The sequence below is a fragment of the Emydura macquarii genome, unplaced genomic scaffold (assembly GCF_026122565.2).
Source record: "Emydura macquarii macquarii isolate MOO-44397 ecotype Brisbane River unplaced genomic scaffold, CSIRO-AGI_Emac_v2 contig_3451, whole genome shotgun sequence".
NCBI classification, from domain to species: Eukaryota; Metazoa; Chordata; order Testudines; family Chelidae; genus Emydura; species Emydura macquarii.
In genome coordinates, this window is record NW_027133588.1 from 2,808,409 (window position 1) to 2,825,917 (window position 17,509).

The following is a 17,509-nucleotide window of genomic DNA, read 5'->3' on the forward strand; positions in this document are numbered from 1 at the left end:
TGATGGCCAAGTATAAACAATATCTGGGTGGGATGTCATTTTAAGGTGTTTTTTCTATTTTAGATAACCTTGTGTTTGTAATAAGATGTAAAACAGAGACACAAAGCATAGTCTCTTTCCAACAACTCAGTAGGAAGATTATTGCCTTTTAATAAGAGTTCATTGTACACCGTATTACTTTATAATGAGTTAAATGATTACAAGAATTAAGAGAAGCCAGAACAGTACATCTTTAAGAAAATATTAAAGGTACATCTTTTTTTAACATTAAACATAGCTGAAAGCTCACCAAATTCTGGAAGCCATTATCTAATCATTGGGATATGTATAGTTTAAAGTAAATTTTCATCTTATCATGTGTATCTAGTTTTCTACTGAAATCAGAGATGGCCATATTGGCTTTGGGATTAGCGTACAAATATATTTAATTGAAACCAGGTTTCAGAACTGAACAGTAGCTGGAGGCTTCCAGACCGTTAGTTGGTCTAACACAATTTAACATTTTGTTACTGAACTGTCTTCCTGCTCAGGAAATTTCTCTGATGAATTTTTGTTTTTAAGAAAACAAATCTGCCTTGTCATGTAATCCGATTACCATTTTTAAACTTTTATAACTGAAGGAAAAGAAGTTTATTTGTATCATTATCACATCTTTATAGAGCTGAGTCCTCACCTAGAATTCCAGTCATACCATTCAGTCTGTGCTGGGAAGGAAATAATGTATATATTCCAAACCAAAAATTTTTATTTAAAAAACCAGTTAAAGTTGGTAAGTGACAACAATGCAGTTACTTGTCACATTGTTTGCCTACAAAACTCCCCAGGAACTTAAAAGCATAGAAATGAATACTTATGGAAATCTTAAGTCTTACACCACCAGACATATTTAGTAACCACATTATTTTAATCACATAAAGAAATGCTTGTTTCATCACACATCTTAATGCAGACCCAGCGATTGTTGAGATTTTAGATGTGTTGTTGTTGTTACAGTATCTTGCTTTTTGGAATTATCTTTTTTCAGGGATACCATTGAATGGACAATATTATTTGTTCATATATATTTTAATAAAATTGTTGATGAGATGTAGGGAAGATGGAAAATTAATTATTTGCGGCAAACAGTTATCAGTTATATTTGTTGAGCTGCTTCTTGATTTCTTTATATTGATTGATTCATTGTGCTCTTAGCTAAATGTCAGAGATACCTCTGGTACAATATAGGGCAATGATTTTAATAAGATGTTTGTTTTGATTTATGGCTAAGAGTAGAATGTTTTGGAAAAGTATTATTTTTGCCTTTTCTTAAGATTAATGTTGTGCATGTAGTTAAGCAGGAAAAAGGTATAATATAAATGTACGGTCAAATTATATTATATAAGTATGTGGGCTTGCATGTGAGACTGATCAGTATATTATTAACATTCGTGTACATACATAATTTTCTTTTCTTTTTCAAAAGGATTTTGTCCTGTGTAAGGCTGGTGGTGAAATTTAGGTGCAGCCAAATCTCTGGCAGAAGTTGGTTTCACAGTTGTGGCTCTCCACAGCCAAAGCTCTGCCCTCACTTCCTGCAAGGCATAACTGACTTCTGTCAATCAAAGTCAAAGTGCTCTGGCTGAATGCTGCTTTCATTTCATGGTGCAGAAAGAGGCAGTCACTCAGGTAGCTGGACTTCAGCCCACTGAGGGCTTTGTGATTGATGATTAGGCTCTTGATTTGCACTCAGAACAAGATGTACAGAGTTGAGTATGAAGCAGTGGTGTGAGACCTTGTCAACAGTTCTTCTCACTTAGTAGATGGGCCGCTGGATGCCTTAATTTAAGGGTGGCCTTGGTCGATCTCAGGCATAGTGCATTACAATAATCCATATTTGACAGAATTCAGTTAGGTGTATAAATGATGATAAAACTTCATAGCCATTTCTGATTTTAGAGATCACATCATCTCATGGACTTTCCAATTGGCAACATCCTATCCTGGTTATGTTGTGGCATGTTGTTCCTTGTAATACATATATACTAGGACCTGTGTTTGTTTTCTAACTCTAGTGATGAGATCTTCTCCCCAACTCCAGCCCTATTCTGCTATTTAAAAAGGCTGGAGTGGTGTAAAGGGGCACTAAAAGTCCTATATTCAACTAAAGGAGGTTTCTCCTCTTGGCACAGAAAATGTAGTGGAGAATCATAAAGCTGCCTTCAGAGGATCCTCTGCAGATATATGTACACTGCACTTAGATACCCACTGCTGGCCCATGCCCCCTGACTTGGGCTCGTGGGGCTCGGGCTAAGGGGTTGTTTAATTGTAGTGTAGATATTTGGGGTTGGGCTGTAGCATGAGCTCTGGGAACCTCCCACTTCACAGGATCCTAGAACCTGGGGTTCAGCCCGAGCCCAAACATCTACATTGCAGTTAAGCAGCCCTTAGCCTGAGTCAGCTTTCACAGGCCAGCTGCAGGATTGGGATTGGGAGGATGCAAAGGCAGCTTAAAGCTACTTTAGGCCATTGCTGCCTGGGCTATGAATTCTATGCTGTCTAGAGACAAAAATCAGAATTTCACCCACCTCTGCTACTGAGGACAAAATGTCAGCAACAGAATATTGCACTGCAAGATTTTTGCAGTTTGATTAATGAAATAATCTTATTTTTTCCCTATTTGCAGTGAAATAATCTTATTTTTTCCCCTATTCGCAGTGTTGTAGCCTGTTGGTCCTAGGATATTAGAGACAAGATGGGTGAGGTAATATATTTTATTGACCAATGTCTGTTGGTGAAAGAGACAAGTTTTCGAGATACACAGAGCAGACCTGAGGAAGAGCTCTGTAGCTCAAAAGCTTGTCTCTTTCACCAATAGAAGTTGTTCCAATAAAAGATATTACCTCACTTACTTTGTCTGTCTTTTTGTTCCATACGTAGACATGAGCAGCTGAATTTTTTCTGGATCCTGTTTTCTTGTTTTCAAATAACTAGTTAGCCTTCATTTATTAAATATTCCAATCAATTGTAAATAATATGTGAAGGAAATTGACAAAAACAAGGAAATTAATATTTAAGGTTGGGTTAAAGCCCTTTGAAACTGCTGACGTAACTGCCCACCTTCATTTAAGATAGTTGTCAGAAATTATTAAGCTCTTTTATGTAACAGGCAGCAGAAGCAATAGGAGCACCACCCAAAGCACAGACACATAATGGGAGGGAAGAAAAACCCAGTTGAGGATGGCATTTTCATTCTTCAGACTCTTTTTATTCTGTTTGTTGTATTACATCACAACCCTTTAAACAAATCACTTTGTAAAAGAGAAGCTATGTAATTTTAAAAACAGTTAATAGAGTATTAAGCCTTCCTGATGGGGAGCAAATCCCATCATGATTCTTCTCGCTGAGTGCAGGGCAGAGCTAGAAATCAATGGAGTCACAAAAAAAAATAAAAGATAGAACTATGATAACAAAATATAAAAAGCTGATGATGCAAAAGTGAAGCTTTGAACTCCTTTTGGCTTTAAAATACAGAATAGAGGTGTTGGTCAAATAAAGAGATAGAGGCAAAAGATCCCAAGAAATTACTTCTCTGTCATTCAAAATAATGAGCACTAGTAGTGCTACAGAGAAGGACCCCACTTGTTGTTCACATAAATAAGAGCTGATGGTTGGGGCACTTCATATGCTCTCTGATGCATGACTGCTTCCCTAAGGGCAAGAGACTTAATGGAAGACATTTTAAAGTACTTAAAAGGAACACTCTTGTCTGAAAGTATGATACCTCAGGGCTTTAGTTCAAATATAAAATCTACCTTTCAGAGAAAAATTACAGGTATATAATTTACCCTCCATATGCCAGACTGACCATATTCTTCTGAATCTAGTCTGCTTACCTGGTTAAGCACATATATGTTTTTCTAAACATATAATATTCAGCATTTACTTCAATCTTTTACTAAAAAAGTTAATTGTGACCAGATGCTTAACACAATTAATATTGACAACAAGGAAGAAAGCTCTTGAAAAAGAATGGATTAAGGAATACTTCGATAAATTAGATATATTCAAGTCAGTAGAACCTGACAAAATTCACCCCAAGGTACATAAGGAATTAGCTGAATCAATCTTTCAGCCATTAACTATTATTTTTGAGAACTCATGAAGGATGGGTGAAGTCCTGGAGGACTGAAGAAGGGCAAACATGGTACCTATCTTCAAAAAGGGGAAAAACGAGGACTCGGGGAATTTTAGATCAGTCAGCCAAATTTGGATATCCAAAAAGATATTTGAACGAATTATTAGACAGGCATTTTGTTCAAGCCTGGAGGAAAATAAGGTGATAAGTAATAGCCAACATGGATTTTTCAAGGACATGTCATGTCAAAGTGATCTAGTTTCCCTTTTTAACAAGGTAACTGACTTACTGGATGGGGAGAAGCAGTAAACTTGATATAGCTGGACTTTAGTGAAGCTTTTGACTCTATCCTGCATGATATTCTCATAAGCAACCTAGGAAAATATGTCCTAGATGAAATTGCTGTAAGGTGGTTGCAAAACTGGTTGAAAGACCATACTTAAAGAATATTTTTCAATGGTTCACTGTCAAACTGGGAGGGCAGATCTTGTGTGGCCCCTCAGGGGTCAGTCCTGGCTTCGGTACCATTCAGTATTTCGTTAACAACTTAAAGGATGGAAAAGAGAGTATGGTTTTACAATTTGTGAATGACATCAAGCTGGGAGTGTTTGCAAACACTTTGGAGGACAGGATTAAAATTCAGGATGATCCTGCTAAAGTGGAGAATTGGTCTGAAATTAACAAGATGAAATTCAATAAAGACAAGTGCAAAATACTACATCTAGGAAGGAAAAATCAAATGCACAAATACATAATGGGGAATAACTGGCTAGGCAGCAGTATTGCAGAAAAAAATTTCGGGGTTAAAGTGAATCACAAATTGAATATGAGGCAACAGTTTGCTGCTGCTTCAAAAGCAGCAGATGTTATTCTGATATATATTAACAGGAATGTTGTATGTCAGACAGGGAAGATAATTGTTCCACTCTACTTGGCACTGGTGAGACCTCAATTGGAGTACCGTGTCCAGTTTTATGCAGTGCACTTTAAGAAAGATAAGAACACGTTGGAGAGAGTCCAGAGGACAAGAACAAAAATGACGAGGTTTGGAAAATATGACCACTGAAGAAAGGTTGAAAAAACTGGGTGTATTGAGCTAGAGAAGAGAAGGCTGGGGTGGGTTGGTAGAGATGGGCACGAAAACAGTCTTCAAATATGAAAAAGGCAATCAGTAAAGAGGATGGAGATCAATTGTTTTCCATGTCCACTGAGGGTAGGACAAGAAGCAAGTAGCTTATTTTAACAAGGAAGATTCAGGTTAGATATTAGGAAAAACTTTCAAATTATAAGGATAGCTAAGCACTGGAACAGGTTACCTTAGGAGATTGTGGAATCCCCATCACTGGAAGTTTTTAGGAATAGGTTAGACAAACACCTATAAGGAATGGTCTAGGTATACTTAATCCTGCCTCAGCACAAGGGGATGGACTAGGTGATCTCTTTTAAGTCCCTTCTAGCCCTACATTTCGTTCTGTGAACCTGATAGTTATTGCAGTGTGTCCTCTAAATGTGATTTTAAGACAATAGTCTAGATTGCCCCATTCAGTAGAACAACAAGAAGTAGGAAGTACCTCTTTGCACAATGCACAGTCGACCTGTGGAACTTGTTGCCAGAGGATGTTGTGAAGGCCAAAAGTATATCTGGGTTCAAAATAGAATTCATGGAGCCAAGATGGTCAGGGAATGGAACCCCATGCTCTGGGTGTTCCTAAACCTCTCTGACTTCCAGAAACTGGGACTGGACGACAGTGGATGGATCACTAGATAATTGCCCTGTTCTGTTCATTCCCTCTGAAGCATCTGGCAATGACCACTGTTGGAAGGCAGAATACCAGGCTAGATGGACCATTGCTCTGACTTGATTCTTATGTTCTGACACCTGCAGGAGAGGGTTTGTGTGTGCAAAACAATGCAAAGTTCCCTTTAAAGAGTTTTCATGTAATTGTTCCCTCACAGAGGTAGAGATTTGCAGACAAAAATATTTTGGAGCTAAATCCTCTCCAAACTCCACACATCTGAGGGATCTTCAGGGAAGAGAGCCCCTTTTTGTGTGGAGACAGGAGCTGTCCTTCAAGGATAACTATTGCTTCTCTGTCTATCTCATTAGACGCCATGCTGCCATTTATCATGTCCTCCTGCAGCTGTGCAGTATTTGGACTCTAGCTCCACACCTTGTACTCTGTGGAGTTGTGAGAGGAGAATCTTCTGAGGCAAGAGAAGTGGTACTTCTTCCTCTTCCACATATGGACCCCTCTTTTTATAGGTTCTGGAGTGGATCTGCTGAGCTATCATGCATTGACATTGTATAAAAATAGTTCTTGGATGACTCTGATTTGGTGGTAAAACTAATTTTTCCAATTGTTTAACTAGCCATTAAAAGTGGTTTAGATATTTTTTCTATTTTTCTTATTAAGATAATACTAATAATGGACATTATTGCAATGGAAAAGACTAAGTATTATAAGAATTGCAGCTGGAAGATTTGATCCTCTCAGTGACTCATATAGTCTCTCTTCATCTACTGTAACCTCCCATGAACATGCAGTGAAACTGCAGTGTTGACAAAGATAGGTAATGTGTAGTAATTCTGCTGGATTGTTTAAACAATACATTTAAAATTATATTTTAGGAGTTAGTTTAGAGATTAAAAAGACCCCTCTCGTTTTCTGAATCTTTAAATTATATTTTAAGATGCAAATCAGTTTTATAATTAAAGTCTATATTAACGGTGGAAATATCTTTAATTTCACTTTCATGCTTACTTGGTAACACTTCATACTTGCCTGATGTCTCTAGATAAGTTATTCAGTGGTTTAAAACAGTACTAATGATATCAAAAAGAATTATCTTGTGGTACCAGACATACAAATCACTGCCTACCGATAAGTCGCACAAAGTACCAGTTATGAGGGATTAAAAGACATCGATGACGATAATGATGATAAACAGAAACAGTACTTGTGTTGATCTATATTTTGTTTTGTTGTTTTTCTTGTCTAGTTTGAAAGCTATTTGAACAGAAAACATATTGTTAGATATGTTTGTGAAGTGTCATTTATATTTACAATGCTGAATAAGTGTTTTGTAAAAATAATATTAGGAAATATAGTATCTGGTAAATGTTCGTCTAGCCTTTGTGTTACTTACTTTTATTTTTTAAATTGTCCTCTGAAAATAAACAATTGTAATTTAAAAAAAAGCTTTCATATAGATGTTATTAAAGTAATCTTAATTTATGATTTTGAATATTTCTATTTTCATCTGGAAAATTTTTCACCTTTGTCATATTTTTCCATATACTGAAAAAATCAAGTGACTACGTCATGCACTGTTTTAAATGCTTTAATTGTGCTAAAGGTAAAATTACAATAAAAGATATATACTTCTAAAATAAATATATAAAACCTGACCCTCTGACCAGCATTTAACACCTTCAGATTAACCCAGGATATCTTGAAAACTGTGTTTGTTTATTTTTGAACTTATACATATTGCACTCTTTTATGATTTGGAGTACTTGGTTATTGATTACATTGTCACTGTGGATAATGTTTATAGTTTCCAAATGGGACAGAGCTCTGCTGACTGGTTGTGGTTGAAATTGCAGACGAAAACGTTGTGGTAAGGATGCAAACAGTGGAAATGTGTGTAAAAAGATCAGCTGTTGTGTATATTTCCTCCTAGCTTTGGACGCTGCCTAAGGCAGTATCTCAGTAACTCTAGCTAATGATTTGGAGCTGAGGTATTTGAAACCACAAATGTATGTATTGATACTGCTTTGATGCTTCATGCTTAAGGATACAGTGACAAATTGGTTAAATTAGCTCTAAAGGAAGCAGGGTTTGTCAAGTTTAAACATAATCTTATTTCATTTAAATTAGTCTGTCCACTGGTTCAGTGGTCACAGAATTGGTGGATATAAGGCCAAATAGGAAACAAAGGTGAAATGCTAAATTGTGTAGATACTTGCTGTATTATAGTCCCCTCACATTCAAGTTAAATATTGATTTTTCCATGTATTTTATATCTGGGTTTTTTTTATCTTGCATTCTCTAGCCCAACAGAAGAGTAGCCAAACAGCAACCTCTAATCCTTTTGTAGGACTTGACACACACCCCAGTCCATAATGTGCTCCTTCCTTGTGAAATTTGGAGATGGTCCCAGTCTCATTGCCATGAACTAAGTTTTACCCCTCACTTCCAACTACCAGTTTTTGTGCCTCTGGCACAGGAACAGATTTAAAAGTTAGCTTGTCCCAAACAGTTTGCCATGTTCCAAGTTGCTCCTAAAGTGACGTTTTTGTACATGTAAGCATGTGAAATGACTATGTATTTTCTGATTCAGCCAGTCTTCCCTTGCTTGATGATGGTGATAGTAATTATTAATAGTAGTAATTTCATCCAAGGATCTTTAGTTACTTTCACCTACCCCCTGAAGGAGGTCAATATTTTTGTCCCCATTTTACATATGAGTAAGCCTGGGCACAGGAAGGTAAGATTACACAGTGAATCAGTGGCAGAACTGGAAATGAAATCTGGAGTCCTGTCTATCAGTCCTGTACGTTACCCACCAGATCTTCCCTCCCTTATTTGTACTTGAAATAGTTTTTTCTTCCCTTTTGCACTCTTATTTCCATTCCACCCCTCCTTGTTTAATATTGGGAAAGAAAAGAAAATAACATTGTATACAAATTTGTTGCAACTGAGAGCAATTAGGCTAGTGGTCAAGGGTTTTTCCTAAACTCAATGAATGGGTAATCTGTATTAACTCTCAGACATAATATGACAGCCAAATAGGGAGAATCGTGATCCCATCTTTATTGTTAGGATCTAGTTCATCTATAGAATTGGTATATCAAAAATAGGATTAGTTCTTCAGAGTTATGCTTAACAGGGATGAATAATTAAAATGGTTCCCACATCCTCTTGTGGTTTAGTCCATTTTATTATGTGGAGGCGAAACTTTGATTTTAGTTGTTTTTTTTATTTCACAGTATAACAGATGTAACAGGTTTGGCTCCAGAGGTGATCAGGACTGAGATACAGTGTCAGGTACCTTTCTTCTGAATTGGATAGGAAGAGAGGTCTATTATATGCCTTCCTTTTTTTCCTTCTAATCGCAGTAGTCTTGAGAAAGATATTTCAAGACAGCGGAGGGATGTGATTACTCTGGCACAGGCCTGGTATGTGTTCTACTTAGGTCTGTTATCCCTATTCCAGGGTGTCCGCTATCTTTCTCTTGTTCCAAATCTCTGAATAAAGATATAATTTGAGTCTACATTCTGATCTCAAAACTTTTCATCCAGCAGCTTGTTTTCTGAGTTTCTAGGTGACAAAACCTTTTAGTTTTCTAAAAAAAGCCCCTGAAAAGATCCTGCTGAAATTCAGGAATTTTTCCACAAGGATGTTATATTGTTTTGCAGTAGAAGTGTGTTCTTCTGTTGTCTGCCATCAGGATGCGTTCATTTATCTTCTATTTCTTCCTACCAACTACTAGTTCAGGGATCTTCCATCTCAGTTAGATTTTTGAAGGACCTATTACATTTATTTCTATCAGTTTGACAACCCCAAAACCATTGGATCTTGAATTGATTTCTCACTAGAGTTGAACATCTAGAAGAAAGTTTTGTTTATTTCAGAAGATGGCCTTCTTGGAGACCTGGAGTGTGAATAATCTGCAAGTTCTGTGGCTGATCCTCTTTACACTGTATTCAGAAAGACAAAAGTGGTTCTGAATCATCACCCCAAAGTCTAAGAAGACGATCATAGATTTTCATATTAACAAGTATATAACACTCTTGCTATGTTGTACTCAAGAAAGAGATCTTGGAGTCGTTGTGGATAGTTCTCTGAAAACATCCACTCAATGTGCAGTGGCAGTTAAAAACAAAAAACCTAACAGAACATTGGGAATCATTAGGAAAGGGATAGAAAATAAGACAGAGAAAATATCACATTGTCTCTTTATAAATCCATGGTACACCCACATCTTGAATACTGCATGCATATCTGCTTGCCCCATTTCAAAAAAAGTTATATTGGAATTGGAAAAGGTATGGAAAAGGAAAACAAAAATGATTAGGGGTATGGAAGAGCCTGCATATGAAGAGAGATTAATGAGACTGGGACTTTTCAGCTTGGAAAAGAGATGACTAAGGAGGGGATATGATAGAGGTCTATAAAATCATGAGTGGTGTGGAGAAAGTAAATAAGGAAGTGTTATTTACTCTTTCTCATAACACAAAAACAAGGGTTCATCAAATTAAATTAATAAGCAGTAGGTTTAAAATGAACAGAAAAGAATTTCTCCACACAACGCGCAGTCAACGTGGAACTCTTTGCCAAAGGATGTTGTGAAGGCCAAGACTATAACAGTGTTAGAAAAAAGAATTAGATAAGTTCATGAGGGATGGATCCATCAATGACTATTAGCCGGGATGGATCCATCAATGGCTATTGGCAAGGATGCAAAACCGTGCTTTGAAGTGTCCCTATCCCCTGTTTGCCAGATGCTGGGAATGGGCGACAGGGGATGGGTCACTTGATGATTTCCTCTACCATTAATTCCATCTGAAGCATTTGGCATCGGCCACTGTCGGAAGACAGAATACTAGGCTAGATGGACCATTGACCTGACCCAGTAAGGCTGTTCTTATGTTATTCACAAGTCTCATCATCTGCCAGATGAAATGAAGCTTCATAGATTACATATTTAAAAAGTTCTTAATACTGTTTGGAAAGAGCTCAGCCCTATTTGTAAAACTCCTTATTTTTGTTTTTCTTTGGAGAAATCCAAATTTCAATTCAGAGGCTTTCCAAATGGATTCTGGTTTTGTATATATGCCTTTTATGATCAGGCTGGAGTCCCAATACCAGATAGATTGAGTACAGTCCATGAGGTCTGTGTCTACACTGGCTACCTCTATTACAAATACGTTTATTCTTGAAATATGTTAGGATGGAGTTCACACCTGCATGAAGTATTATTCTCTTGACTCTGAATCTAGATCAGTTGCTCTATTCAGTAGAGCAGTGCATCAGTCTGTTTCTAATTAAGCACTCCCTGGCCTCCTCTGACTGTGATTCTGCTGATTAGTCTCCTGCAGAGGTAATTCATGAAGGAGAAATGAAGGTTTCCTAGCAATACTTGGAATTCTCAAAATATATAGCTCCAGATTCTACTCTGTTACCCCAGTGTAAACCAAGAATGACTCAGTTGAAGTCAGTGAAGTTGAAAAGACGTAAAATCAGTGCGAGATTGGTTGGAGGCCATTACCTATGTCGAGACACATTAATCTTCTTTCCTCCATTCCTCTTTCCATTCCCTTAATGGGTGCTTTGATGAGGAAAGAAATTGAGAACAGGTATAGGATCTTGAACATTTGAATCCTAAAGTGTCACAAGTATTCCCAACAGCTTTAACTACTAACAGTTCAGTGGCTTATGTGTATGGTACAAGACTGCTACAGTGGGGATTTGCAGAGGCAACATTATTTGGAGAACTTCAGTTATTGGCGTATTGTCTTATTTTTCTCTTCCACCACAGATTTTTTTGCCCCTTCTTTAAGGCCTCATGTTACTATGATTTTTCATTGACTAAGGATGATTCAGTGGCACTCAATTAGACTGAGTAAAGGGATTTACTTCTCCCCGTCCTCCACCAAGACTAAACGCACTGCTTTGGCAACTGTCCCTGCCTAGGCAGCAAGAATCCAAAGCAAGCCCTCTGGGTTCTTTTAAGCGTTTATAATTTAGCTGTCAGAAAAGTATCTCTGCACTGAAACTTGGTGTGCAAACTCTCAACCTCAGGGCAATTTTTAAGCCAAATTTCTAAAATAAATACCTGATTGTCCTTTTAAAAGTTAAATAGAAAGATAGAAGAGAAGAATACTAGGTTTGTCTGGTTTTTATGCAGAAATAACTGAAAATGGCATTTAATCCGACAAATATTTAATCCAAAATGTACAACATAATTACTCTGGGGAACTAACAACTTGTAGAAAAAACTCAATATCCATTTCCAGACCTGAGAATGAACTGAACATTTGTGTCTTAACTGAGTACTTTTCTTAGGTATGTTCTTCTGGTGGGAAATTGTTCCATCTTGTGGTCTCCTTTGCTTTTTTATTCTTCCCTGCATTTTAGTATGGGGGAGTGAAACTGAGAAGATTCCGTTTCAAAGTTCACTTGTATTAATATCCAAACAAACTAGACTCCTTTTTTCAAAAGATTATGGTACCAATTGGGACCATATCATTGTGGATTTTTCTTATACAGGGGACTGGAAACTGACTGACTTTCCTTCTGCTCATGGAGTTTCTTCTTGATTGTTCTATGGAAGAGGTAAACCCTGTCTTTCTGCATAGTTTCCAGGACCCACATGGCTCATGTAGGAGCAGGAACTGTACTTCTATGGTATCTCCTACTGTTGCTGACCCTCCCCTGCCCTGATACCTCTCATCCCATCAGTGTATGTATGTTGCACTCTGCTGTGAGTTAACCCATGTAAGTTATTTCTGACTTAGGTAGGAGGCATTAAATTATATCAGCAATCCCTGCTTAATTTGGGGGACATTATGGATTGGACAGCAACCATTCCCTGGGGTGTCCCCCACACCTATGAAGCCAAGTCCCCGTGAAGGACCTAGAGATGTGTTTCCATGGAATCAGACAGAAAAAGAGAACACTAATTTTGCAAAATATCAAGAGTAAATTTACTAATGAGGTCTCAGACATCCTTCCAGTGTTCTGCCACTAAGCCATTGCTATAAAGTGAGGAGAGAGTGTTTGTGTGTGTGAATTATAGGTCGTTAGGTTCTACTGTCTAGAGATCTGTCAAATATTTAGTCAAGGGTTACCCTCTTTAATTGCCCCCTGCTGAAACTTAGGTTGTTTTTTCAACTAACTAGGGAAACACTTTAATTAAATATACATTTTTTTTATTCCAGTTGAAAGATTCCACCATATTGATACTAAAATTGAAGGATGGTGAGGTTATTTCATTATTTAAAAAATCTTTTAAGTTACAGGAAGCCATATAGATCATGTAGTTATATAGGCAGTGAGATAACAAACATATATGCACTGTTCTGCAAATTCATTATGGTAAGTTTTCTGCAAGGTGTTTAGGAAAGGTGAGGACAACCCATGGAAAGGATTACCATGAGCCCCAAATGTAGGAACAAGAAGCATGGATTAAAATATATATAAAATTTTAAAAAGTTGGTGTTGTTTGAAATTAAGCTAATGATTCAGGAGGGAAGGAATAACGCTAAGGTAGAAGATGAAAGCATGAAGAAGATAGAATGATGCGGAGGGAATTTTAACATTGTATAAATTCTTCTGTTTCACATTACTAATTTTCCAGTAGACATTGGTTTTAAGACCATCCTCTTAACCCCAACTTGTTTTCTTACTTGTACTAGCCCTTTAAAGATCAGTATGGATTACACTTGACCTTGAAAAATAATGGGATTTAAAATTGTCTTGACTCTAGTGCAGCAGCGGCCTACCCCATAAAGGTTCCTTTTTGTCAGCACCTTCTCAAGTGGTACAAGTTTCCACTGCTTCAGCACCATAGGGTATATCTGCTACACTCAGTACTGTAGGTGAACTAGAGAACCAAGACCCTAGGGTCCTGTGCAGTAGTATTGTGTATCAGGAGGACAAAGGGATGGCGCCAACCGTCCTGCTGTATGCGCCAGTAACTAGAATTAATTACAAACCAATCGAATCCGTTGCAGCCAATTGGTAAACTAATTGGTAATTTTAGCTGTACATCTATATGTAGTTATCTGGATGCCTGTAACGGCGCTTTCAGAGCCACTTTTGTTCTGCTTCATCCTGCTTGACAAAATGGCCTTCATAGCTTTAGGGAGAAAGATGTGCATCAGTGAATATGGGGCCGCTCCAGCTGCTTGTCTTGTTTGTATTCCCTTGTTCGTAAAACATGACTCAGATTACAGCTGCATGGTACTGCTCTGATCATTTCTGATAATGTGTAGCTAAACATTCCTTAAAATAGGTTGTTTAAGCCATTTATTGTATTTTCTTTGTGCCTACTAGCTTCAGAAATATAACTCATATTTGGATTGATTCAGTTTTTAGTAGGGGAAATCTCAGTAGTAGACATTTTTAAAATAAATTATTCTGAATTAATCTTGCTTTCTAAGCTCTTACTGTTAATAACATTCAGCATAAGCTAATGTGGCTGATTTAAACTGAATTAGAAAGCTAGAATTTTATTAGTGAAATTGGAAAAAGAGGGCTGGCTAAAATCCATAATTTGTTAAGTTATTGTAGCAGACTTTTCTTACCAGTTGCTTTGCAATGCCAACTGCCTTTTAAGGAAAATAAATAAAATGTTTTGTTTTTGTGACACTTCAAAATAAAGATAAGGTTTATATCAACAATATGGCGCTGTTTGATTTTTATATATATTTGAAAATAGTTACTATAAATACACTTTTAGAATATGTCGAACAGATGTATTTGTAATTATCTTTCTATGTATATGTGTATATATAAAGTCTCAGTATTAAACAGTTTTGATTAGTATTTTTCAGTGAGTTCTTTCTTCCCTTCATTTGGATGAAAATCACCCCTGTACATAAGTCCATTCCATGGGCTATACACCACTTATGTCTCAGTTAAGTCCTATTTTGAGTGATTCAGTTGGAGAAAAGTGGTCCATAGGCCCTGTGCTGGTCATCCACACAGGGCTGAGTTGCATTTGTCTGAATTAAGTAGAAGAGAATAAGGAGTCTGATTTTAGATTATACGTGTAGCTGTCATTAAAAAAGAGAGAAACAGGTAAGAGCTCATACTTAGGTAAATCTCCCACTGAAATCAGTGGGAGAATTGCCTGAGTGAAGACTGAAGAATTGGACCCTAATAGGGGAAATGGTCTTTTAAATTTTAATGGTTGTTTTCTATGTTTAAAGGCAACCTTGACATAGTTAACACACTTCCAAAGCTTGAATGAGTTGGAGATTAGTATGTACGATGAATCATTTTCAAAGTAAAGCTTAATAATGGCTCTGCTACTAGTAGCCTGTAAAGACATTTAAATCTATTTTTCTCAGTCTACATTATTATTGTATTCCTAATTTTCTTCTTTAGATGTGGGGAATTAGATTCACATTATAGGTCTGCAGTTGTCAAACAGTATTCTTTGTTACTTGTCAGCGTATAAATGACTAGCTTCTATGAAATGAATCAGAACTTGCAAGACTCTGTTCATTATCAATTGCATTCCAACATACTGTGTAAGTCTGGCTTCAAGCCATGAAAGGCAGTCATGGATGCAACTTTTAGTTTGTCTGACTGGAATAGCTGATTTTGGATAACTTAAGAAATGTAGGTAAATTCTTGAACAATTATATTTCATTCAACAATATCTTTCCAAAAAGGTAATATATTCACTTATCCTTAAAAACAGGATGTGCCATCTGATTATAGGTTGTTATAATGGCCAAATATGTAATTATTCCAAAGCCATGAATGTGGAACTCTGTGATTTACAATTCTTAAAGTGCAGTTATTGTCAGAAAAGTGAATGTAAACTTTATATCCTGAGGGTTCTGTGCTTATCTCTCAGTTACTTCATATCAAATATATTCCGTTTACAAGTCAGTTGCCAATGTCATAATCTCTTATTGTATATTTTCTGCCTCCCAAACCATCACCAGTAATATTCTGTAATTATAGTATAATTTATAATTTTGTTGATGCTGAGGCGGAGTAGAATCTCATGTGGCAACATCACGTAGGCATTCCATAATCTAGACGACTACTGCTACACACCAGCAGGATGTCCTGTTCCCCACAGTTTAGGAAATCTGAGGAAGAAGGACTCTGCTGTTGGCTACAGAGCTAGGTAGGGTGCTTTGTGCCTTCCCCAACTGCTGAGATCCTAGGGTTCATTAGAGTGGACTCTCTCTGCTGCTGACTATACAGAATGTGCAGCTGCCCTCCTAATCACTTTACACACTACACAGCCGAGTGAATCATTTATGTTTGTGAAATGTAGTTTTCTGTACTATGCAGTTCATAAGTTTATCAAAAACCTATGCAAATATACTGCACATATCCAGCATACGCTTTTTAAAAAAACATAACTTGTCATATCAAAATCAAATTTCACTGGGACATTCAGACACAGTAATGCTTAATGAGAGATATTTACGTGACAAATTTCAGCTTTCTATCCTTAGCCATTTTGTTTGCAGAGATGTTCAAAAAAGGTCACAAGAATTATTTATAATAGGAAAAGTGTTTTTAACTCTTCTTTTACTTAAAGTTTGAACTGTTTTTACTCAAGCCTTTCCAAATCTCCACTTTCACGCAGGGACTAACACTGGTAAATTTCAGCCTCAAAAGTATAAGTTTCAGAAAGTTATTGGCAACTTGAAGCAGGGTCCGAATGGAAAATATCATGCAAACTTTACTAAAGTGGTTGCTTCCACTTCAGCTATAATAGAGTGAAATTTGTACCGTCTGGTCAGGTTTTTTGCTGAATTCTCTACTTCCGATACTCTCTTTCTTTGCCTCTTCTCCCTCCAGATACAAATACCTGATGTAAATTGTTGTTTTTCAGGAGGTTCTAATGATGCTAGATAACTATGTAAGAGATTTCAAGGCTTTGATTGACTGGATACAGCTACAGGAAAAGCTAGAGAAGGCTGATGCTCAAAGCAGGTAATCAGATTTTTTTCTTTTCTTTTCATCCATTTCTTAATATTCTCTGTGTGAAATTCACCCCAGTGCAGAGGTCCAGCCACTTAAGTCCCACTTAACAAGATTGCCAGCCACAATCATTAAAAAAAAATCATGACGAAGGTCCCATGAAATCATGGGATTTTAAAAAAGATAATGTATTTTGCGTTCTTTTTATTTGCAGGTTGGCAAGAGGGAACAAACTCAGGCTCCCTGGTGTGCTTGTCTTTATTACTATTTTTAGACATGTGAGATAGATTAAAGCCAGTGTTGGTGTGCCAAACGGTGCTACTATCAGGGTTGCAGTGTAGACATATCCTTGGACTCCTACATCATTTGTGTGACTTAGAAAATTTTACCTGCTATCTACAAAAAAAAAGAGCAGTCTGATTGTTTATTCGGGTTCCTGTTTTCCCAAGAAAAGCTAAATCCTGCTTTCTATAAGCAATTTCATCATACCCAGTTCTTCTCAGCAGCATCTGTGTAGGTGTCCCCACCTTAAAAAATCACTTAAGTAATTATCTGAGAAGAAAAAGCTTAGAATCCAGGCTCTTACATAGCAGTTTTCATCGGTAGATCTCAAAGTGCTTTACAAAGGAGTTAAGCATCACTATCCCAATTTTACAGATGGGGAAACTGTGGCATTAAAAGGTTAAGTACTTGCCCCAGGTCATCCAGC

At 37.0% G+C, this 17,509-nt stretch overlaps 1 protein-coding gene across 1 annotated transcript in view; it reads left to right on the forward strand.

Moving 5' to 3' along the window:
* Positions 1-17,509, forward strand: part of SCAPER (S-phase cyclin A associated protein in the ER) — a 322,376-nt gene that overhangs the window by 45,249 nt on the left and 259,618 nt on the right. Inside the window, exon 6 of the mRNA XM_067534777.1 lies at positions 16,712-16,812. Within this exon, the coding sequence (XP_067390878.1) occupies positions 16,712-16,812 (101 nt within the window). The remainder of the gene's footprint in view (positions 1-16,711; positions 16,813-17,509) is intronic.